We start from the raw sequence: 26,120 nt of genomic DNA on the forward strand, positions 1-26,120 counted from the left end.
GTCAGAATAGTTCAGATTATGCCTCAGAAACAAACACCTCCCCCCCCCCCCACACACACACGTCTTAGTGGCTTGTAACCACGAAGGCTTAATTCCTCACTTCTGTTACACCTGCTGTAGCTGTAGCCCTGCTCTGTGTCATCTTCACTCAAGGACCCAAGCTGGTGGAGCAATTTCTATCTAGATCATTGCTGGTAATTGTGGCAGAGACTTGGCCAATCACATCCCAGCTTCTACCTAGAAATCCTCCTTTTGAGATACGTATATTTCACTGGCCAAGGGAAGTCACGTGGCCACTCCTGCATTCAGCAGGGCAGGGATGTGAATCTTCCTGCCGGGAGAGGCACGTTGGGGATAGCAACAGGAATATTTGGTGTAAAAGTATTACAAACTACTACTGTCAGTCTGAGCAACTGCTTTCATCTGATAGTAGGTGTCTAAATTTCAGATATACTATATCCTAGCGGTAGATAGGATTAGGTTTATGCCATTTTAGTAAAAATATCTACATTGGTGTTCTAACTTGTATTTAGCATTTTATGATAACATAGGTTTGTTGCATTTAATGAGAAGTTCTAGATGAAGGCACAAAGCATGTAGAAATCAGGAATTCTAAGAGAGACAGAAATCTCTCTACTTTGCTTGCTGATTAGGAAGATTTGGTTTGTAAAGGGGAAATAACATAACTAGGGGTAACTGACTTCTGATGTACTGCTTTATTTTTTTAAGATTTTATTTTTAAGTAACGTCTACATCCAATGTGGGGCTCAAAACCTCAATCCCAAGATCAAGTGTTGCATACTCCACCAACTGAGCCGCCAGGCACCCCCAATATACTGCTTTATACTGCTTTAAAGTTTAAAGCACCTTTAAAACTACCTATAGACAGGGGTGCCTGGGTGGCTCAGCCAGTTAAGCATCCAACTTTGGCTCAGGTCATCATCTCACAGTTCATGAGTTCAAGCCATGCATCAGGCTCTGTACTGACAGCTCGGAGCCCAGAGCCTGCTTCAGATTTTGCATCTCCCTCTCTCTCTGACCCTCCCCGTCTCACACTCTGTGTCTCTCTCTCTCTCTCAAAAATCAATAAACATTTTTTAAAAAATTAAAACTACCTATAGACAAAATCCAAGGATGTTTAAGGAGTTGCCAATTTGGGGGACAGGTGTATTTCCAGAGGCTTTCAATTCTACTTAGTCTAATGATATGAATACTTATAAGCATCAGGTTGTCTGGGAACATATAGGTTCTGGGCTAATTTCATTTCTTACTTGCTATGTACTCTCTCTTTCTGCAAGATACAGATACATATAGTGTGTAAGTTCCACAACTTCTCAGTACATTTTGTGGGCTACAAAATGACTGAGCATCAAGTAATAGACATTAAAAGGATGGTACTTTGTGGGCATTGCTTTGAGTTTCCAGTGGGATTATACAAGACTAAAGGATCCAAAAGTCACCAAGATAAGTTTCCATAAATGATAAACAGTATTTCTCACAGTTCAGATTCTTATGACTGTCTAAATGTCCTTCACATGGAAGCTCTTAGAAGGATATCACCCAGTAGAAAAAAAACACATAACTTTTCTTCTGGCCTCAGTGTGCTCTGACTGGCTCATTCAAGCCTGAAGTGTAATTTTTTTTTCAGTGCTTCCAGCCTCTTTCTCATGAAATCAACCATTGATCTGAAAGTCAGAGATGCAAATCCAGAGGAAACTGGAAGCATTCCAGGGCCCACAAATAAAAAGTTAATTACCTAAGGAAAAGTACAAGAAAGACTTTTGTTTTCCACCAAAATCTCCTCCCCAGGCTATTAGCTATGTCGTACATGGGCCCGATCAATATATTAGCGCTTGAGAACCAAAGTCCCTTGGAATAAATTAATCTGTCAGGGAAAGAAATAAACAAAGAACAAATTAACATGTTTTAAGACATTGCTTAAATTTTCATAAATATAGACCTTGAGATGGGATGATGAGTTCCCAGGAGCCAGAGCTAATATTTGGTTGTAATTAAGAGTTGCTCTTTCATGTTTCGTCTGATGTAGGTGGGAAATCGCCCACGTGCTTGCAGGGTTCCTCACTCATGCTTCCTCACAATTGCCTCTGTTTACTTCATTAATAAGAAATGGATGTCTCACAAATTACACTGACACACTTAGCTTGTTTTACCTCTAGCTAATATTAAAGTACCCATGCACGCACACGCAATACAAGTGGGGACTCCTTCATGAATAGCCACATACTAATTTTTAATGGCTCAAAAGGACCTAATGACCAATCCATGATACACTAGACCTGTCTGAGAGGCTTAGGCAAAAGACCCCAGTGTGCTCCTCGCTGGGTACAGGTGTGGAGTGTCAAAGCTAATGATTATCAGGAAGGGCAATAACTATGTAAGTTACTCATTCGTAAAAAGCATGGGAGGACTCATTTAAATATGAGAACCAGAAACCCATCTCAAACTAACTTAGGTCAAAACGTATTTATTGGAATTCAAACAATGTCATTGTGCCTCCCCCACCCCCGCCACCCCCACTCTCTCCCTTCCTCCCTCCTCTCTCTCCCTCTCCATCTCTCACCCATTTGGGACTATTAGTTTTCAGTGTTGGTAAAATGGCCGCTGACAGCCCTGATCCTATCTCATGGTCCCAAGGGACAAAGTGTACACTCTCTCTTCCAGTGCCCTTATCTCAGATCTCTTAGAGGAACTTCAGCCCTGCCTTGTTTGTGTGCCCACCCTTGAATGGATCAGTGTGGATGGGAAAGGGGATCTCTGCTGGGCCAGGCCTGGGCCACATGTTCAGCCTGACTTGGGGATGAGAGAAAGGAGGGGAGATCAGCCACATGCAAATACCTCGAATGTGTTCCCCACAGGAAAGAGGAGGCTCTCTAACCAAATCAGAGGGGAAGAGATGTTAGGGCAAAACAGTCCACCTGGAGAATTTTTTTTCCATTATATTCATCATGTTCAGTTGCTAAATGTAGCTAATTTTCAGAAGGGGAGACCAAGACAGAGATCTCTGTGACTTTACAGCAAGTCTGACTTCTTTTGACAAAATTATTGCCCTTTCTCAGGTGATCAGTAATTTTCTATCAAGTTCTAAACAAAAATTCCCTGGGGGTCTTGACTAACAGAAATGAGACACCTACATACATTCCTTTTTGCAGCTATGGTAGCTCTGTCAAGTAAATTAAAATGTTCTTTTTACCTCTTGCCCCATCTTTAAGTATCGTTCTACTTCATGGAATGTATTGGCTCTAAATATCCTATTACTTACTATTACCAAGTCATACACAGGGAAAAGAAGCAGAGTATAGTACTTTCTTTTTTATCAGTTGAGAACTTTTAAAATGCTAATTTCTGTGTTTGAATAATTTCATAACTCAGCACTCTTGAGAATTTTGCATTTCAGTAGTAGATAAAATCTGAATTGCATATTTTGATGTGAGATGCCTGCTCTAATTATAGAGCAATTTATATATTGTGAAGCCAGTTTATATAATTCTCAGTACAAGGAGACAGAGTTGGAAATATACTCTTCAAAGCTGTATTATAACAGAAAAGAGACTAAAGTCTCTGAAGCAAGTAGCTGCAGATCCGGGAGGTCAGAAAGAGTCACTGAGTCTATTTGCCTTTTAGGAGCAGGATAAGTATGGCTTGCACTTTACTAACCTTCACGCAGGACTCGCAGATTAACCCCAGCTAACAGCATGGCAAATTCATCGGGACTACAAACAACCACGTTCTGGAATGGGTAGAATTAGCAGGTCAGCCGTGTTGGCAACTAGACGAGGCACCACCTAGATCCTTATGAAGCAGAGATTTGGCTGATTAAAAGCATTCTGTCTCAAAATTACTTACATAGCATTGCATAGAAGCAGTGCATTTAACCCATGATTAGGGAATCTTATTTAAAGAAAGGTTCTATCAACAAGTGATATGTCTTAAGTGATTATGCGTTGCTTGTTTATTTTTTAAGGACAAGGGCCAGAGTCACTTAGCAAAATGGAATCCCCATCAACCTGCTCTCGGGATAACATGTATTGCAGCAAAACTTTATTTGCACAAAATGGGAGTGTCGAGGACATTGGGACCTATGAAAATTCTGCAGATCAGAAATGGAATCAGGAGTAGTTCAGTATTTCCTCTTTGAAGGTTCCCTTCTTTAGGGGTGGGAGAGGACAAGGCAGAATTGAAAAGCCTCCTGCTATGGCATTCAGTAAAATAAATAAAAGAAGGCACACTAAAGAGACCAGCAAGAAAATCTTATAAAGCTTTGAAAATAGTAACCTTGGGTGTAGCACATTTAACTTCTATATACCTTCCCTTGTTTGTAGGAAACGTGTCAAATTCTCCCTCCCTGTAGCTTCAATGAGGGGCCTATGGACTTATTTTGTGTTGCTACAGAGAATGTAGAGATTGAAGCAGGGTTTTTTTTCTTCCTCTGTGGGCCTCCATCAAAATGGGCACATTTCAAATTTCATGAATTGGTTTTTGTGAATCTCATTTCATTTCCTCATTAGCCCAAGAATCCTTCTTGAAGAGTACAAAAATATGTTGTTGTTAGTATCCTAGTGGATCTTGAGGCCGGTCTCATGGGCACTGAGTCCCACCCATGTAACAGCATGGGTTCCTGGGTGACACCTTCCCTGGATACCTGGACAGGAAAGAAAGCCTTGACTAAGCCACTCCTTCCCTGCAAAGCAGCACTTCTGCCAGTTAGCATAGATGCCAATGCATCATCTTCTCTGTCACCTGCTCCTACAACTTTGGTCCACCCTCCCCAGCCATGAACCAAAAATTTTACAAGGAAGAGCATATGAATGGCCAGGTGAAGTTTGGAGGAGAGAGGGTCACCTATGGTGTGTATTTGCATCTGAGGGTTTGTGGGGGTGTCATCAGACCTTGGGAAAGGAAGTCCAGCAGTACCAGTGCTCAGGACCTTAAGGACAATGGACTAGTCATGTGCCCTGCCCTATTATTTTGTTGTGGACAATCTGCATAACTTTCTAACATATACCATATTATTCATTATGCTTATTGTTTATTATGTTCCACCACCACCACCACCACCACCCCCCACCACCACCAACTGGTGAGTTCCTTGAGAGCAGAGATCTTTGTTGACTGCCACATGCCCAGGGCCTGGCACAGAATAGGCCCTGAATAGAATTGAATAAGCAATAAGGGACAGATTTCACCATCAGGGAGAAAAAGACATGCTGACCCACACTCACCAATGGATCCAGGGATTATGAGGGAGTCATGATTCTGGGTACAGTATGACAACTGGTATTTGAGCTCATCCCACAGCACCAAGACGTATGGCAGGCACTGTTGACAAGGAAGACCCCGTGTTTGTGAAATGAGTGAGAGAGATTGTTAATTTCCATAATACATAAGGACACCACAACCCTTTCTTAGCAGAGCATGACATGAGCACCTGATGTCTTTCTTCTCACTTTACAAAGGGTAGAAGTCCACAGAGCAGTTGGGACCAGGGGCCACAACTCAGGGCAGCCAGAGGAGATTAATCTGGTAATGGGAAAGAAAAGGCCAAGGTCTGGCCTCTCTCCCCATGCACCTGGACTTCTACCCTCACCCCCATTTTTTCAAACTCCCCCCAACTAGTCTATCAGCAATAAATCAAACTCTATTAATCTCACTTCCATACTCAGTATTTACTTTACAGGAGCATGAAAATAACATTGCACCAGTGGTTTGGAGCACTGAACCATTTAGCCTGCTGGCACTTAGCTTCCGTGCCTGCCCAGGGATCTGAGTTCACACTGGCACTGATGGAACTTCACAACAGAGGTTATTCCATGTGATACCTTAGACTGACTTTCTCCAGCCTACCTTGCATGCAGGTTACCACTGGCTACTGCCTAAAACTTAGGCCACTCTAGTCCCCTATGCTCTCATTGCTTATCTCACTGCTTCCTGGGTTTCCTCTCCTCTGACTTATCCATTCTGAGGGCCACCATTTCCCCTGAAGTCTTCAGTGGAGCCCCATCAGCAGGATCTTGGGGTGGGAGAGTGGCATCCATGTCCTGCTAACTTGCCATTGCTATCTATACTCCCTTCGATCATCCTGTGTTCCTGTTGTTTGCTGACCTTATCCTGGTCATTTTACATTCAGTGAATGTGTGAGTGTTTAATTTATCATCTTCTCCATTCCCAAATCTCACCACCAACTAGAGAGATTTTTTTCACAGCCATCCCATCTACCCATCTCCTAAACTTTACTGCTCCCTACTCCTTCATGCCAATGACCTTCATCTATTTTCCACCCAGGCATGTACTTCCATGGCTGCATTGACCCATCAAGAGCCGCTCCCCATAGGACCACAGCCTCTCCTTCCACCTCTCTCACCCTTACCTTAGCTGTTCTTCCACAGTCTCCCAGGATCTGCTGGCTTCCCCTCCACCTGCCTTCAGCCTAGACTAGAGTTCAGTTACTCTGACAAACACTAGGTCCTTCCACCCACCATGCGGAACACCCAAGCTTCAGATTAATCCTTCTTCCTCTGCATTATACTTGCACTGCTAAGAGTTATTGCTGAAAAGCCTACCTGCCTAGGCAGTCTGGTACCACTCACAAAATACTCGTCTCCAATACTAGCTGGGCCTATAATATACCCCAAATACTGGTCCCAGACCAAGACCCACCCTCATTCCATTCTGCATCTATTTCAAGCTCTCCCCACTCGCTTCAGTCCCCTGACTCTTCTACCTCTCCCACCAGTAGAGTGTAGGGGAGCAATAGGCCATAACAAAAGGGGCATGGGCTTTGGTGCCCAATGAATCCTGGGTTCTACTCTCTGCTTCTTAGGTGGGTAACCTGAGTAAGTTAAAACTGTCTTCCATACTAAATCAGCATATAAATCTTTTATGAAGTTTTAGTGTGAGATTGGGCAGTAGGCATCAGGTTTGGGTATTTTTGTCAAACTATTCAAAAGAAACCTGCCATATCCATTCCCAGGGACCCATAACTCTAATCAGTACTGGGTTTCCATTACTTAAAAGTCACATGCACATAGTCACACTTGTATACCTAGGAAAACTAAAAGCTTTCAGAAGAACTATCAAAATTAGCATGACCCTAACTACAGAACCTTAAGAACAAGATTCATCCATGCGTTTGCTCGCAATGTTCTCTCTCTGGGGACTTGGATGTATCTTTTTAAACTCTGTTTTTTGTGACTGGAGCTTTCATTAAAACACTATCTCTGGTGTCGCCTGGGTGGCTCAGTCAGCTAAGCGTCCCAACTCTTGATTTTGACTCAGGTCATGATCTCACAGTTCATGGGATCGAGCCCCGTGCTGGACTCTGCACTGAGTGTGGAGCCTTCTTGGGATTCTCTCTTTCTCCCTCTCTCTCTGCCCCTCCCATGCCCACGCTCACATGCTCACACTCTTGCTCTCTCTCAAAATAAAAAAATAAACTTTAAAAATGTGTTTAAAACACTATCTCTGCCAGGCTGGCCAATATGGATATAAATTTATCCAAAGTTTAGGATAGGATGATTAAAAATGAGATTCAACTCTCAGAATTGTATGTTTCTGTTGGTCATTGACCACTTGATTTATTCTCCAAATGATGTCCACTATCTGAGTCAGAAACCAATGTTATCTGACACCCCCCGAATCTGAGAGAGTACAGTGTCCTAGATCTTCCCGGTTACTTTTTCCGCAGACTAGGCATCTAGGACCTTGCCAAAGGCTTTATGAGGATAATTTCAGCTACCATTCATTCTTAACAATGTCAGGAAAGTATATTCACCATCTAAAAACAAAAACAGCCTGAGTCTTTTTCCTTGCTCTGGCTGCTTTGTAATCAGAACTAAAGGTATTCTGAAGATTTCTGTTAGAAGTACACAATAATGAGCTAGAATGAAAATTCCTCTTATGAATTCAACTATAATATGATATTAGTGATTCTTACAATGAGATTAGCAGCTCATTCTAAATTAGTATTGTAATACATCTTAAAGATCACATTGTAACTTGTCTTTATTCTGTAAGTCTAACAATCTATGATCAAAAGAAATAAAATACTGTATTTTAAATATTTTTTTTCTTTTTTACATATTTATAGTTAAGGAGGAGGGACACCCAAAAGTCTAAAAGGAAAAAAGAGGGGCACCTGGGTGGCTCAGTCGGTTAAGCGTCTGACTTTGGCTCAGGTCATGATCTCATGGTTCGTGAGTTAAGCCCCACATTGAGCCCTGTGCTGACAGCTCAGAACCCGGAGCCTCCTTCAGATTCTGTGTCTCCCTCTCTCTCTCTCTCTCTCTCTCTCTGTCCCTCCCCTACTTGTTCTGTCTCTCAAAATTAAATAAATGTTAAACAAATTTTTTAAATAAATAAATAAAAGGAAAAAAAGAGAAGCAACTTAATGAATAATGTAAGTCAAGTCAGTGACCAAGTATACGCAACATGTGGTGTCTATGACTAACACCTCTTTGTATAGATTGTCTTAGAATGACCTGAGAAAGTGAGTCCCAGCTTGTTTTTAAATTTTCATTGTTTCAAAAATTACATCTTAAATAATCAATATTGGGCACACCCTAAGTAAAGCTGTCTGGTTTTCTCTTTTTAGTCACAGATCGTACTATAGTGTGTAGAATTCCGCTAGGTGTTTGGTATGAGGCCTGCCTCCACACTTTAGGCTTCACAAACATGCCCATTCCCTCATTATCCAGCATGGATGTTCTGATTACTAGCCATTATCAAACCATTAGAATTCCTGGGCTAGTCCCAACCCAGGCACCAGTGAATTGTCATTATGGCCAGAGATTGACCTGAAAATTTGGTTTCCTGGCCCAACTCTCAAAAACAATGGACTCACTTTGAAAAACATCACTGTTCATGTTTGTATCTCCAAGAAGGGGTCTCCATGAAGTTCTTTTTTTTTTTTTTTTTTTTGTTTAATCCAGCTTCAACAGCCTCTTTCTTTCCAGATGGTACATGGAGCCAAGCCTGTCAGAGACCCTTAGTCTCCTGCTGCCTTTTAATGCTGGTCCTTGATTGCTAATGACCCCCAGCTGGACTGGCTCCCCAACCCATTTAACCCCACTCTGCTGGGTTCCCAACTCATGCAGGGTGAGAGGCAGTGAGAGCTGGAAGTGGGAAGGTGCCAAGTCAGCCAGGACCTCCCGCCCTTTCGGAGGTAGTGGCGCATTTCCCGGCACCATCACGGATGTCCAAGATCACTCCAGTGGAGAGCTCCTGTTCATATGATTCTCTCTATATTGTCAGATAAATGCTACCAGGTTTCTGATCGTGAATATTTTATTGGACTAAGCCAAGATAACAGAGTCCCTGAAAGAGTGTTTCTTTAGGGTCCAAGGGTTAAGAACTGCTGGTATGGATCCCCTGAAACATGTTAGCTTGGAAACTTAAAATTAAATTGCACTGAAACTGTCAGCTCGAATGTGTCAGTATACAAATCACTGCAGACAAGCCTGGTGATTAATTTTGTTGTCAAGGCCTAAATCACTGTCTAACACAAGAGATACCTATTTTCAGTTATGCTGATAATAGCTGTAAGTATTTACTTTGTTAAGCTTGGCTTATTTTTTTTTCGTGACATGCCAGAATGTGCCTATAGCTATACTGGTCAAATGAACTCAGAGAAGTAGGATTTAAGTGGAAAAAAGGTTGATGACATTAATTTGTTGAGAGATTCTGAGTCCCATGGAGAGACTCAGGTCTCTTATGACCTCCTCATGACAAGATCACTTCCCATGAGAATAAAGGGGAAGAGGGGGGGTGTGATAGGTCATCCATCTGTGTATACTTTCCATAATGGATTTTGTTAAGTTCACATCAGATTGTAAGAAACAAGACAAAGAAATTTAGTAGTTCTGTATGACCTGGAAGAACTGCAGTCTAAATTCTTAATCTGAGCGAGAACTGAGACCTTTGTGGCTCACTATTTTTATAAATCTTAAAGGTGTACTGGATAGTTGGACCAAACTTAATTAACAGTGTACTAAGGCAACTTTGTCCAAAGTGAAGCATAAAATGGGACAGTAACCCAATGTAGTTATTTTCTTTTAAACTTTATTTCCCTCAGATACTTCCTATTTTATTGGCTTTTGGAGATTAAAACTGAAAGAACCAGAGTAATCTAATTTTTTACCACTAATACTGCATTGATTTCACTTTGCATCTCATTAGTTTAATGCAAACAAAAATCACATTTCATTTCATTTGGTCTATTATATACGTTCTTTACAATTTCTCTCTCCCTCCCTCCCTCCCTCTCTCTCTCTCCCTCTCTGTGACACACATACACACATGCACACACGCCAATCATTTGTGCATATAATCTCCCCCAAACCAAGTCAATCATACTAATGACTGCTCTCTACATGAAAACAGGTTTTAGAATTTGTGAACCTGGGCGAGTGTTTGTACAGCTGCACAGTATTTACCTGTACATTACAGTTTTTGCTCACAGCTGGGAAGGCTGGGTGAGATTAAATGTGGTCTTTTAGTCCATCAGTAACCAAATGACCAAGAAAGGGGTTTGGATGAACACCCCCTTGTGCAGCCTTCCTCTTTAATTGAATGAATCCTATTACGATGAAGTTCTGGTATAGTGATGGAGAAGTTTTCTCCCTAAAGCCTGATTGCATTTTGATTGGTCTTCTTTAAATTCCAACAAGGCCAATAGGGTCAACAGCATTTATGTCCATTTTGAAGATGAGTGGCTGGAACTCTGTAATCATAGCATCTTAAAGCTGGAAGAGACTTTAAAGAACCTCTTGGCTAATGGTTCTCTCTCTTTTCCTGCTTTCACACTGGTTTCATGCAAGAAAGTCTCATCAGGCTCATCTCTCACTACATACAGGCACTCACATTCTGGGAAGGAGTATGATGACTTCAAGGATAACAGAACATGTGTGATGTGCTGCACCACTACCCTTTGTCGAAAAATCACTATGTTAGATAAAATGTGGCAGCCAGAAAAGGAAGCAATTCACCCAGGTCACATACCAGTAAGTTCCAGAAATTGAACTATGCCCAGGCCTTCCGACCCCAAGTCCGGTGTTGGTTTCACGATAGCTGACCTCCCCTTTGCACACTAACAGCAAGAACTGGGACCAGGTCTCCAACTTAGGGAGCAAGAAAGAGCTGGGGATGAATGCCCCAGGATCCTCTGCCACAAGGAATCAAAGACCCAGTCACAATTAGTTTACTAAAACCAGCACTATCTGGTGTCCCATATCCCCAAGCATTTAAAATGTCGTTCCAATCTTCAAAGACATTCTTTCATTCCATTTTTATCTGCTTTTACCCAGGACATTGTTTCCCAGCTCCGGCGTAGTTCACTAGGTGATTTGCATCTCATTAGGAGCTCCAGAAATGACATCTCCCAGCCTGCTGCCTGGTATTGTAGGTCTGCTAAGCATCAGATCCAGGTCTTAGATTTTTTTTCATGTTGACATTTTTGAAAAAGCTGAATTAATGCTCTTTTCTACTGGGCAGAGTTTGGGTGGCCATTTTGGCCTTAATTCCTACCCCCTTACCCACAAGGCCAAAGTTAGGGAAGAGCCATTGTCAGGGACAGTACAGATGAAGTCAGCCATCCCCACATGAAGACATCTGGCTGGAAGGGCATATTGTGAGACCTCAGATAAACAGTTTTAAAATTCCTAAAAGCAGAGAGATGGGACAAGATGCAAACATTGTTAGTAGTATGCAAAGTAAAACAAAAGGAAAGACACCAATAGCAACCCATTGCTGATGCTAAGCTTGTGCCTTTCAAGCATTTTTTTTTACTAGTCCCAACCCTCCTGACACCCCAGAGTTCTTGTCCTACATTTATGATTGATTTAAAAGGAGTTTAGTAGGTCAGAATGGCTTTTCAGCTTTGTCATTCATTCATACCGAAACCTACAGAAGAGCACTGCGTGACATCATACCTCTGGAAACCAGAGATAATGTTCCCGTGGTCAGCAAAATTGTTCTCTTGGAGTAAGAGAAATGATTTTCCCAGCGCCCAGGGAAATTAGTGTCCGCTTGGAGCTTAAGCCATGTGATGCAGCTTCCAGCACAAAGCAAATACCTGACAAGGCTGGGAGCCCTACTGGAGCTGCGTCCCCTTCCCAGAATTTCTTTTGCCCAACTGAAACTTCTCTGACCCGATGCCAGCTTTTTAAGATGGCAGCTAGCTAATCTGCACAGTCAACCTAAGCTTTCAGGAAAGGGTTAAGTCGTTAGGTTTTCCAGCCCTGCTACAAGTTAAAATCATCTGGAAGCGGACAGATGGTGGGGCTGTTTTTAAAAGTGGTGATGGGGCGCCTGGGTGGCTCAGTTGGTTGGGCGTCCGACTTCAGCTCAGGTCACGATCTCGCAGTCCGTGAGTTCGAGCCCCGCGTCGGGCTCTGGGCTGATGGCTCAGAGCCTGGAGCCTGTTTCCGATTCTGTGTCTCCCTCTCTCTCTGCCCCTCCCCCGTTCATGCTCTATGTCTCTCTGTCTCAAAAATAAATAAACGTTAAAAAAAAAAATTTAAAAGCAGTGATGCCAGAGCCCTACCCCTGACTAACCGAATTAGGACATCCAGGGGTGAGGCCAAGGCATCTGTATTTTTTTGTAAGTTCTTCAGATGCTGCTAATGTGCAGCCAAGGTCAAGGACCACTCTCATATAACAAGAATTATGGTGACCCCTGAGGGATCCCTGCTCTGCCTTGTCTGCCAGGTTTTCCCACTGCATATATCTTCTGTCATCTTCACTACAACCTTGACTGGGTGATCGTCATCACCTGGTTCAGACCTCCAATAAGTGCTGGAGGTGGGATTCATACTCCAGTTTTTCTAAACCCACTGTTTTTATTTTTCTTTCACGACACTGTTATTTCTCCAAAGTGTGGGACATGGGCCTCTGGTTATCTCCAGGTCAGTTTTAAATAGTGTGTGGACATGACCTTAAATAACACTGAGTCATGTAAAAGAAAGCTACTCCTTTATCAATTCTCAGTTTAAAGTCTTCATATTTAGGAGAAAATCTTAGCTGTATTAATATGTCTTAAATTCCTCTCTTTTTAACAAACATTTAAAGAAGCCCAGAACATTCTGTGGGAAACAGAATCTAACTCACGTATGATAGTACTGTTCTGTTTTCATTATATTTACTTTATAGTTTATTCCTTTTTTTTTTTAATTTCTTACTGTTTATTATTTTTGAGAGAGAAAGAGACAGAGTATGAGAGGGGGAGAAGCAGAGAGAGAGAGAGAGAGAGAGACAGAATCTGAAACAGGCTCCAGGCTCTGAGCTTTCAGCACAGAGCCTAATGTAGGGCTCGAAGTCACTGACCACAAGATCATGACCTGAGCTGAAGTCAGAGGCTTAACCGACTGAGCCACCCAGGCGCCCCACTTCATGGTTTACTTCTATTTATGGCATATGACCCTGGCTTTCTATTTAGTACAGCAGTGAATAAAGTTTCATTCTTAAAGAAATATATTTAAGTAAAAAAATTTTTTATTTTAAAAATACTACATGAAGAATAGTACAGGTGTCTTGAATATAGCAAAAAATGTTTAAGAGGTGGATGATGACAGAAGTTTGAGAAATGCTTTCCTACAGCAGACTAATTTTAAGAAGAGGCATCTCCAGACCTGTTAGCAAGTGGGAACTCTCAGCTATCATGCCATCACAACAGACAGACAACAACTTGTTCCACCCATTTTAGGTCAGGCAGGACCTATGAACTTTGTTGCTGCTTCCAGCGCAAGAGGAATCCTGAAACACTATCGGTAATAAACATGGGGAGAGGGAAAAGACAGACACTCATCTCCAGTAATCAATGAAATGAAAATCCAAACACAAATGATGTGCCATTTTTCACCTATTGAATTATCAGACTTTTTCTTAAAGATGCTGTCCCATGCTGGTGAGGACCTTTAGAAATGTATAATCTCTTGGGGCACCTGGGTGGCTCAGTCAATTGAGTGTCTGACTTCAGCTCAGATGACGATCTCACCGGTAGTGAGTTTGAGTCCCACATCATGCTCTGTGCTGACAGCTCAGAGCCTGGAGCCTGCTTCAGATTCTGTGTCTCCCTCTCTCTCTGCCCCTCCTCTGCTCACACTCTGTCTCGCTCTCTCCCTCAAAAAATAAATTAACATTAAAAAAAATTTTTTAATACGTATACTTTTTGGCCAGTAATTCAACCTCTAGGAATTTATCTCAAGAAAACAATGTTCACATTCTGAGATGTTATCTCAAGAAAACAATGATCACATTCTGAGATGTTCCTCAAAACATTACTTATCAAAAAACACTGGAATCAACTTCCATGCCCAGTATGGGAAATTATGTAAGTTTATCATGTATCACCCATTAAATAAAATACCATACAACCATTAGAAATGATGCCATTTAGACCAATCTGGAAGACAAAAAACTTGTTCCAGGATTTCCTACTATTTAGGGGAAGGGAACATGGGGTGGGCAAAAAGATGGACTTTTCATTGCTTAATTTATTTGAACATCATGTTTATTACTTTAAAAATGTAATTCTAGGGGCACCTGGCTGGCTCAGTTGATAGAGCATGTGACTCTTGATCTCAGGGTTACAAGTTTGAGCCCCATGTTGGGTGTAGAGGTAACTTAAAAAATCAAATCTTAAAAAGATACAACTGTAAATGAAATATACTATTTTTGTTTTTTTTTGTTTTTTTTTTTTTTGAGAGAGAAAGTGTGTGTTCACAAGCAGAAGAGAGGGGCAGAGAGAGAGAATCCCAAGCAGGCTCCATGCTCAGCCTGGAGCTCAACTTGGGACTTGATTCCATTGCCCTGGGATCATGACCTGAGCTGAAATCAAGAGTCAGATGCTCAACTGACTGAGCCACCCAGGTGCCCCGAAGTATACTATTTTTAAAGTAGGTTAATATCACGGAAAATACTTATGACTTTATTGTTAAGTGAGGGGGAAAAGCAGTAGCAAATAAGTGACGGAATTTTTGGTTAAGAAAAGTGAATGCATAGTCCTAGAAAAGTATTGAAAGGATATTAAAGGAAAAAAATACTAATCAACTTTGTTTATCTCCCTCCTTTGTAGATTAGTCTCCCCAGAGGTGTCCCAAGATAGGAAAGGCCCTCTTCCTATTGGAAGCCTTGACAATAATATCCTGATTGACAGAACCAAAGAGGGGGCCACATAGATGGAATAAATCTTGACAAGAGTAGTGAATGGTCACCATTTCATTCGTTCATTTATTCATTCATTCATTTATTCATTCATTATTTGTTAAATGTATGCCAAGCCCTGAGCTTATAAAATAGTTTTAGGGGAAGTTATTACTACTTCCCTAACGAGTAAGGAGAAAATTCCACACAGATAATTTATAACTCCACCATCTTCCACAGGCACTAATTTAACTCAGGGATATTTTCTTTGTAGCAATTCTGCAGTTTTGAAGAAGATTGTTCATGACATAACATGGCAACTGGGAAAATTTGTAGCTTTCCTTTCATCTTAGAAAGGAAGATCTGAATTACATGCACCCCAGGAGAAAATCTCTCTTTCTGGTTGTGCGTATGTTTTACAAAAAACCCACTGAATTCCTTAGTCCCTCCTGAAGTTAGACATGGTGAGGTGAAAACTTATAAGAATGTCTCAGTAAAAGAACAAGCATTGTAGTAAACGCCATGGCCTAGGCTTTGGGATTTTGAATCAAAAGACCTGAGTTCTAGCCCTGGCTCTGAAGGGAGACCAGCAGAGGAGCCCAGGCTCCCTGGGTTCACACCCCTTAGATATATAAGGAAGGGGCTGAACCACAGAGATTTATCAGCCCCGTGTCGTGACTTAAATTTGAAAATCTGAGTTCCCAGGGCATAATATCTTCCCTCCTATTCCCTGTCAAGACTCTGAGCATCCCTGAAATAGCCTATGCCTCAGGGTATATCAGGAGCAAGTGGTTTACAACACATTGGGAAGATTCTTCCTTAGACTGCATTTTTAAGGGAGTGCAGATTATCGCAGGCTTTCTGCCAATGTGGTTCTTGTTGTTAAGGAAAGATTTAGTATGGTCTAGTATAGTGGCTCTCAACCCTGGCTGTACATTAGAACTATCCAAGGAGATTTTTTTTTTTAATATCCATGCCTAGGTCCTGATCTGGGCACCAGTATTTCTAAAAACTGAACATCTTGTGTAATGTAAAGAAAATGATCATCGGTGAGGACATTCAGAAACCTGAATTCTCAGTTGGACTTTGTCTCTAACGTGCTATGTGATCTCTTAATCTCCTTATGCCTTTGTTATCTCTTTGGGGTTAGTTGTCCTTCCCAAAATGAGATGAAATAAATAAAAAGCTACTTTGTAAAACAAGGTTTGATACATAAAAATGAAATGGTGAGTGAAGAGGCACAGAGCCAGAAAAGCCAAGTCATCTCATTGGAAGCTGTTTCATTAAGTGTCACCGGGGTGCCATGCAGCATGGTCGGCTATCATTGAGGAGAAAGAGAATCCAGCTGACAGCTAGGCTACTGTCACCTCCAGTTGCCCTGAGAACTTTGGTCACAGAAATGATGTACCTCCCTTTATGCAGAGTTGACGGAAGTCTGTAAATGAATTGCATAACTCTTAATTCTGTTTTGTGCCTCAGGGAAATATCTAGTAACCCCACATGGGATTTGCCATCTGTAAATCTAGAACACTGAACACTATTTGCTTCAAGGAGATGTTTTACTTGGCAAATGACCCTAGGAAAGGCTCATCCACAAAATGGCAATCAGATAGATCGGCAATCTTGCCACTCAGAACATATTCCTACCTGCTGAGGGCCCACAGGAAGGGTGCATATGACCATGGTTCTCCTGGTGTGCTCTCTCTCTCTCCTCCCAGGAACTCTGCCCATTACCTGTCCATTCCATGGGGGCCCAGAGTTCATACTGCCCCACTAAGCAGGGAAATATTTGGGCTGTATGCCCCATCCTGCCTTCACTGTGGTTGTCTTTCCCTCACTACGATCCTGCTAGGAAATGGATCAGAATGGCACATCTGTAATGGGTGATAAAAAGTGAAACCCTAAGTGTTAGGGGACAGTGTAGAGAAGAGCATTTGTAGCCAAAATAGCTGTAACTCAGCAAGTCAATTAGAGCAGAGGAAATAGTTTCCTTCTTCATCTCTGAGACCCTAGGAGGGAACAAAACGCCTTGTTTGTGACTTGAAATTGTGCTTGTGAATTAGGGTTGCCAGATTTAACAACAAAAACTACAGAACACCCAGCTAGATTTGAATTTCAAATGAATAACTGATCACTTTTTAATTTAATACAAGTATGTCCTGAATATCGCACAGGATTTTAGTAGATTAAAAAAAGTATTGGTTGTTTATCTGAAATTCAAATTTAATTGGGTGTTCTGTATTTGATCTGGCAACTCTAGCTTGGATATACCTGCATGTTCGATAAAAAGAACTGGAATATGAAATTTCCAAACCAGTTGTTTGAAGTTATGTAACGAAGCCATCAACTGAATTCAGCTGTTTGTCTCTCACCAAGGAGTCAGCCAGTTGTGCAGCCGCAGAGTACGGTGATTTGGGGTTAGAGAGAGAAGTATGCCTGTCCCAGCGCTCCTCACTGAGGTGTCATTTACATTTCTTCCATTTTATGACAGGTATATCTCCTGTTTATTACAAAGTTCTGTGTCAGCTCAGAAGAGAAAGGTGTGTTCAGGGTCTCAAATATGAAATCAAAAGGTGCAAGGGGAAAAGACGGTGCAGGGATTCTTGAAGGGGAAAGAGACCTATGTTAAATAGTACTCATGACGTGATATACTTTCGAAAAGCTTTATGGGGAGGTAGCCTCCAGATGATTACAAACTGGAGAGTTTGGCTTGGTTTACAAATGCTTATGTGAAGTAAGAATAGGCCACTTTCAGAATACTAACATTGTCTTCAAATCACTCATATACTAATGTTTACCTTCATATTTGAATTGCCTATTTTGTCTACATAAACTAATCAAATGAACTAGGTAATTGCCAGATTGTTTTATGTCTCCTGTAAGCAAACTGGCTTAAGCAAAAGACAGGGGTTGTGGCTTCGACTCTGCCACTTCCAGATTTATCTTTCTTAGCTATAGTTTCTTTGTCTACTGAATCAAAGAATAATTTTGCCCTAGATGCCTTATTGATTTTTTTTAATTTTTAAAGGAAAAAAAAAAACTTCTCAATGTACATAAACATTTAGATTTCATCAATGTCCTGTATGCTGTTTTATATTTGCTTCTTTTCCTGAATTTTGAATTTTCATCTATCAACAGCATACCTTAAATTTATCCTTGTTGGTGCCTTCATGGTATGACACCAACATTCATATCTCACAGTTAACTTCTCCCCAACTATTAAATATTTATCATCTTTCTAGCCTTTTTCCAATGCAAAAAAAAATCTTACACCATCGTACAAATTGTCTTTTTTTCTTCTTCTGGTTGGCTTCCTTGGGACATGTTTGTCGGCACAAGTTGCTTAGCTTTCACTATTTATCATCAAGTTGCACGTCAGGAGGGGTGGAGCCTATGGATTCATCTGTGTATGTGGGGCCACTCCCACATTGTCTTTTGATCTTTTATTTATCCTAATTAATAGAAAGGCAGTGGTAGTTGTTTTAATTGAAGCTCTTTGTCCGGATGGCTAAATATTTTTCAATATCTCATTTCATTGTATATTTCAACGTATATGATTTTTTTCTCCATCTTTTTCTCACCTCAGCCTTTCCACATTATGGATAGTAGACTTTTGTGTGTATATATTTTTAAATTTGTTTTGGGGCGCCTGGGTGGCTCAGTCGGTTGAGCAGCCGACTTCGGCTCAGGTCACGATCTCGCGGTCCGTGAGTTCGAGCCCCGCGTCGGGCTCTGTGCTGACAGCTCAGAGCCTGGAGCCTGTTTCAGATTCTGTGTCTCCCTCTCTCTGACCCTCCCCCGTTCATGCTCTGTCTCTCTCTGTCTCAAAAATAAATAAACATTAAAAATTTTTTTTAAATAATAATAAATTTGTTTTTATCTTTCTATTGCACTTCCTTTCATCTTAGTTTTGTTACTGTCTATCATACAGAATATTTTACTCTAATTGGACCCATCTTTGTCATTAATATTTTCTTCCACAGTTAAAATAGTCTATTTCATTTCCCTTTAAGGTTTTTATAGGAATATTTAAAATGTTTAACTATATAACTCATCTGGAATTTATTGTGGCCTGTAAGAATCAAAAAGCATATTGAGAAAAGTAAAAGATTAAAAAAATTTTTAACACTAACTTGAGCCCAGCAGCACTAATTTATGACAAGTCACTTAACCTCTTAAGACTCAATGCTGTCTACTAGACTGAAGGCAGGGACCTTGTCTTATTTTTCTTTGTTTTCCCCACAATATCCAGCAAAGTACCTTACATATAGGATAAACCTTATGAGGTCTATATTTAAGTTATACTTTTTGTATATTACTATCAAATTGTTCCAACAGCATTTATTTTTTTTTTTTAACATTTTATTTATTTTCGAGAGAGAGAAACAAGAGTGTGAGCGGGGAAGGGTCAGAGAGAGAGAGAGAGACACAGAATCCAAAGCAGGCTCCAGGCTCTGAACTGTCAGCACAGAGCCTGATGCACGGCTCAAACCTATGAGCTGTGAGATCATGATCTGAGATGCTGAAGTCAGAAGTTTAACCAACAGAGCCATCCAGGTGCCCCATTCAACAGCATTTATTAAATAATGATTCATTTCCCAAATGTTTATTTGGTTTCTTATTATTGATCACATACCAGTGATACTCAAATTTGTTCCAATGGCAAAACTCTTGTAAGTTATGGCACTCTGTAAAACATTGTGAGACATGGAAATATTTAAGTTAAAATAATTAAAATTAAAATTTAATGCTAAAATCAGACACCAGCTTATACTAGATTCTAGTATAGTATAGATACCATCAGACACCAACAGATTTTTTTTAATTTATGGGAGAAATGCTAAAATTGTGAAAATTATGCCCAATAACTTAATTCCTAAGTTCTAAAAATCAGGAAAAAAATACCCACCCATGGAATAGCAAATTCATCGAGAACAAAATTTGAGAACCACATCTTAAATTAAGTATCCCCAGTTGAGAATATAAATAAAAGTTTCTGATCAAATGTAAACACTATATGAAGTCCAGCTGAACTGGGCTGAACTCCAGCTGAACTCAGAAACTATTTAAGATCAGTCTTTTGAGTTTCCAAGGTTGGAATTCCCATAACGTTAAGAAGTCTAAGGGAGAATAGATGTCAGATCTCTAGTGCATGTTCACACCAGCAACTTTAACTCTATACACTTCTGTTCATTAATCTATAAATCAGAGGAGATGAGACAGGGCACCTTGTGTCCTACCATATTACAGCATATGGACTTCACAAACCAAGCAGGCGGTAGGTATGTTGGAAGTAGCAGAAAGAACCCATATCAATTCTGGATTCCTTATACTCTGAGGATGATGCCAGCCCAAGATACTGGAGTCCTGCCCTCTACCCAGACTTCCTGAAGATGTGTACAGGGATATCTTTAATGGCTACTAGAACCTTCTGCAAGCAACATAGCACGATGGAGCTTACTTTTACTTAGATCTTAGCTTACAAAAAAAGTTTCTTGTTAAGAAGGACAGTATGGGGGCACCTGGGTGGCGCAGTCGGTTAAGCGTCCGACTTCAGCCAGGTCACGATCTCGCGGTCCGTGAGTTCGAGCCCCGCGTCAGGCTCTGGGCTGATGGCTCAGAGCCTGGAGCCTGTTTCCGATTCTGTGTCTCCCTCTCTCTCTGCCCCTCCCCCGTTCATGCTCTCTCTCTCTCTGTCCCAAAAATAAATAAACGTTGAAAAAAGAAAATTTAAAAAAAAAAAAAAAAAGGACAGTATGCTATAGTTTTAAAAAGAATGCTTCCAGAACAGGAGGTAAGAGTCTAGGGTTAGGTCCTCACTCTCCCATTTCATCTGGGATGAGTCATTCAACGTTCATGGGCCTGTTTTCTTTTCCAAAAAAAAAAATAAAAAATAGGCATTTAGAATAAATAGTTCCTAAATCTTTGTATGGTTCTAACAGTCTTGGCCAATATAGATAGGTTCCAGTTCAAGAACAGTAAAGGTGTGAAACTTCATACTTAGGAAACTGATAATTTGCTATTCATAATGGTTCTTGCTGAGTCATTCTTCACTTAGAAAATTCCCCCAGAGTTTCCCTAAATAGTAAGAACCTCTAGTGAAGTGAAACTATGATTCCAGGTACAATTCTACAACCCTGTTTTATGAATATGATACACACTCGGCCCAGGAAAGTGAGAACTCTTCTCTGGACTGTAACATTCATAAACAGTATTGTGTGGCAGCTCTGGTGTGTGTGTGTGTGTGTGTGTGTGTGTGTGTGTGTGTGTGTGTTGGCAAGAAGTTAAAACTGCTAAATCCTGATTCAGATATAGTGCCAAAAGGACAGCAGATTCCACAAAAATCATCTGCTTGGAAGGGAAATAAATCATGACTTCATTGGACACGTGGTTTCTTAAACTCCAGTTCACTCTTGGTCCAGGGTTCTGAAATCAGGGCTAACACGGAGAGGCTGCTCTGTGAAATCATGCAATTATCTTTTCCCCTTCTCCTTTACGCTATCTCCAGAGATTGCATGGATCAATGGTATTGTTCAAAGCATTTCAGTAAATACTAGCTCAAGCCATTTTCCCTCCGAAACGTATCCCACCAAAAGGTTTGCTTCTCATCTACCCAAGAGGGTGTGTGCTCCAGATGTCTTTGAACCCTCACTGCAAGATGTGGTGCAAACTATCCCAGATTGCCTTCATTGTCCTGAGTTATCCCATGAAGATAGGACTCTGTGCTCTACAAAGGCTGGCCACCAACCTCTACTTCACCAGCATGGACAAACCAATTTGCTTTCTGTCACTCTTGACTTCTGATTTAGATAAGAGAGATGAAGGCAAAGTTACAGACAGTGGCCCTTGTTTACACTTAGCAATTCCTATGTGTGTGTATGTGTTTTAGGATGACATTTCTGCCAATATTAGCAGAGCTCTAACATGCCCATTAAAATGAGACACAGTTTCCACTAAGTGCATTTATGTGAAGAGCGATTTTTACCTAATTTTCCCAATGCCTCAGATGGTTTACAGTAAAGTTTTGCTGTCTTGTTGCAGTTTCAGAAAATGGTCTTGTACAGAAGCAGCGAACACCTCGCCGAAGATGTCAGCAACCCAAAATGTTGAGTAGCCCTGAGGACACCATGTACTATAACCAGTTAAATGTGAGTTCAAAGTGGCCATAAAGCTGTTTCACTGGCTTTGTTTCCAGTTAATAATTCTGTTATTAATACCTGTTCCAGCCCCTCCAGCCCCACCCCCACTCTCTTATGCTCTCTTCTTGAACATGTGCTTAGGCTCTTTATCTGTTGCTTTCATGTCAGGATGTCTGCCTTCACGGTGAATAATTGATGTGGTTTATCAAAGACGAGCAAGATGCATGCTTCATCAGGCTCACTTGAGCCCTTTGATCAAAAAAATTATGCTGTGACTTCTGATATTATCAGCATCTGCTTGCATTCAACACAAAATCACTTTGAATTAAAAATTAACGACTTGCTGCTTTGCTTTGACTGTGTGTTCTTGGCCCTCTCCACAGGGAACTCTAGAATATCAAGGGAGCAAAAGGAAGCCAAGAAAACTTGGGTAAATATCTGTCTTCTTAGTTCTAAGCAACTGTAAACAGAAGGAGTCCTTTGTGATATTACAGAAAATGCAAAACTTTCCAGAAGAGCTTCTAAAAATATGCAAATGGGGATATCACCACTATTATTGACACTGGAAACTACTTTTCACAGTAGCAGCTATATAAAACTTGAGTCTATTCTGTCCAAAAAGGCTGAAATTGCCACCTAAAGGCAAATGTTATTTCTCATAATTATCCCAGGAAATTGTAGTTTCCTCCTAATTGCAGTCATAGCAGATTGTATAAAACTCTCTCACAGATGAGAGCATTCCACACAGTGCAAACAGGCCACTTCCCACATCACCCTACCCCTGGGCCTTAAAGATACACAGAGGAAAATTTTCCCCTGTGGTTAGACACAGGATGCTAAGGAGTTTGTGGCCCATTTGATTGTTAGTATCTTGACGGAGAATACAGTGATATAGCTAACTGGTACTAATTTGAGAACTGGAGGAAGACAGGGGGGGAACTTTCTCATCTAGGAACCAAACAGGGACAGACAGGTAAATTCGGACAGAAAAGTTGTAATATGATCACAACCTCCAGACGCCACTAAATTCAGCCCTTTATCAGTCTGTGACCCAGAGGCAAAGGCTTGGTGGATCAGAGTCAGTTCCTGAGTTCTGGGTCACGCTGAGGTACCCTAAGTTGTCCTTCCCTTCCGGGGGTGGGACCCAGCCCTGTTCCCAGTACTCATGCACTGTTAGCTGCCTGGGTGATGACTGTGGCATTTGTTTTCTCTTTTTCCTGAAAACTCTTTTCTTTGTTGCAGCCAAATCAAAGTGCTTGATGGGGAAGATGAGTATTATAAATCTTTGTCACCTGTGGACTCCGTTCCTGAGGAAGACAACCCAGCCTGCCCTTTCTTTTATTCCTCATCCTCAAAAGGAGCATCTTCTGCTCAGCACTGAGCTGTACTTCCTGCGCCCCCCCCCAAGTCTGCAGAGGGTAAGAACAATCATGGTAGTTGACTGATTGTCATTTCATAAGAAAGCACTGCAACGGGTCAGCTTCTTTGGACACATGGTGCATGTCTGAGCCTTACTGAACAATTTTCATATTCCCAACCATTTTCTCATACCTCCATTGCCCTCCCCACATCTGCAGTGCAGCCTGAGTGGGGCAATTTTTCGTAGCTGTGGTACACTGAGCACATCTTCACTATAGCAGTAACCATCATTCATGGGAGTAACGAAGACCTCAGCGTCTAGGGGGGTAACAGACAACCTTGCCATTAGCCAATCATGAATACTGACATTTATTTTTCCTGCTGTGTCCATCCATGCAAAGTCTGTCCCTGTGAAAATCCAGGACTCTGTTTCTACCTCACCTCTCCCTGGCATCCACCTCCTTCCTGAGAGACTCTCCAGGCATCTCTCCAGAGTCAGGGTTCCACTGCTGAGTGCCCCCATCCTAAAGGAGTGCACTCAAGGCCTCCTAGGTCAGGATAATTTTTTGTGTTTAGGGGGCAAGCCTAAGTCTTTCTATAAGGCAGATGGACCCCTCTCTTGCTAATTATTATGCTGATAAAGCTTTTGCTTCTTTACTCCCATCACCTTAGCAGTAAATAGAAAGGAGTTAGAGGGACAGAAAATTTGGACCTGCCATAGTCCACGTCCTGTGGTTTAGTAACTTCCCAGTCTCTGGTTGGCTGCCTCCACTAGGCTGTGAGTGATTATAGAGGAAGGGTCTTGTCTTGTCTATCTTTGTGGGCACAGAGCCTAGGGTAGTGCCTGGCACAGAGTGGACATCCAGTAATGCACTTAAATGAATGGAGGGACTTCACTTAGTTATACTAACGTATCTGACAAGAAAATTTCAATTCTGTTGTTACACATGATTAATCACTTTTCTTATACCATAAACTCTGATTTTTTTCACTCCAGTTTGGGCTAGTCCTATTATAATAATGTTATACCATATATTATAATACTCAATATGATTCAATACAGCAAACAACTTTGGAGCAACTCCTTTATGCAAAACAATGTGTAAGATTGCTGTGTGAGGTAAAAAAAAAAAAACAAAAACAAAAAACCCTACAAGACCTTTTCTCTAGAACAGATGGTCTCAACATTTTTTTTTTTTTACTTTAAAATACTTGGCAGATAGTACAATGGGAGTTCCCAGATTTTTAGAAAAATTAACTGGAGGAAATAGAGAAAAATCGTTTTCAGAGTGATAAAGGGGAGAATTTTAATACCCACATTTTACAGAGATAAAATAATGAAAGGAGGCGTTTAAAGATCTCAGAAATTTTTTTTACGAGGAAAAAATATAGGAAAAGTTAAATAGTTAAACTTTACTTTAAAAAAAAAAAAATGAGCCTTGATTTTTTTTCTCAGATGTTCACCCCAAAGAAATGTTTATAAGGTATGCAGACAGAGCAGAAGAAACACAAGTGAACTTTGTTGTTTAAAAAATATCTAGAATATGGGGCTCCTGGGTGGCTGAGTCAGTTAAGCATCTGACTTTGGCTCAGGACATGATCTCGTGGTTTGTGAGTTCAAGCCCCACATTGGGCTCTGTGCTGACAGCTCAGAGCCTGGAGCCTGCTTCAGATTCTGTGTCTCCCTCTCTCTCTCTCTCTGCCCCTCCCCCACTTGCACGCTCTTGCTCTCTCTCAAAAATGAATAAACGTTAGGGGCGCCTGGGTGGCTCAGTTGGTTAAGCGTCCGCCTTCAGCTCAGGTCATGATCTCACGGTCCGTGAATTCAAGCCCCGCGTCGGGCTCTGTGCTGACAGCTCAGAGCCTGGAGCCTGCTTCGGATTCTGTGTCTCCCTCTCTCTCTCTGACCCTCCCCTGTTCATGCTCTGTCTCTCTGTCTCAAAAATAAACATTAAAAAAAATTTAATAAAAAATAAAAAAATGAATAAACGTTAAAAAAAATTTAAATATCTAGAATATATAGATTTTAACATTATTCTAATATAAATATTTTTGTTTTGAAGTATAGTATAGGTACACAATATAGTGATTCAACACTTCTATGTATCATGCAGTGCTTACCACTATAAACATAGTTACTATACATATACTGTCACTATACAACCTTGTTATTGACTAAATTTACTATACTTAAGTTTTCATCTCTGGTGATTTGTTATTTAAAACTGGAAGTTTGTTATCTCTCAATCCCCTTCACCTATTTCTCCCACCTCCCCACCCCACTCCCCTCTGGCAGCTACCAGTTTTTTTTCCTATATCAATGAGTCTGTTTCTGGGTTTTGTTTGTATGTTTATTTGTTCATTTGTTCATCTGTTTTGTTTCTTAGATTCCCCATGTAAGTGAAATCACACAGTATCTCTTTCTCTGACTTACTTCACATAGCATAATACCCCTCCAGGTCTATCCGT

The 26,120-nt window shown here is 41.0% G+C and overlaps 1 protein-coding gene across 8 annotated transcripts in view; it reads left to right on the plus strand.

Moving 5' to 3' along the window:
* MYO3B (myosin IIIB) overlaps nucleotides 1-26,120 on the plus strand; it is a 475,983-nt gene that overhangs the window by 448,071 nt on the left and 1,792 nt on the right. For 7 of the 8 annotated variants that reach the window (XM_045033929.1, XM_045033933.1, XM_045033932.1 and 4 more), the window contains 3 exons: nucleotides 22,195-22,301; nucleotides 22,676-22,722; nucleotides 23,535-23,710. In XM_045033929.1, the coding sequence (XP_044889864.1) occupies nucleotides 22,195-22,301; nucleotides 22,676-22,722; nucleotides 23,535-23,673 (293 nt within the window). In that variant the 3' untranslated portion in view covers nucleotides 23,674-23,710. Of the gene's footprint in view, nucleotides 1-22,194; nucleotides 22,302-22,675; nucleotides 22,723-23,534; nucleotides 23,711-26,120 lie in introns of those variants that run through there. The other variant, XR_006583268.1, reaches the window with a different exon arrangement.

The sequence above is a fragment of the Felis catus genome, chromosome C1, assembly GCF_018350175.1.
Source record: "Felis catus isolate Fca126 chromosome C1, F.catus_Fca126_mat1.0, whole genome shotgun sequence".
In the NCBI taxonomy this organism is placed as follows: Eukaryota; Metazoa; Chordata; class Mammalia; order Carnivora; family Felidae; genus Felis; species Felis catus.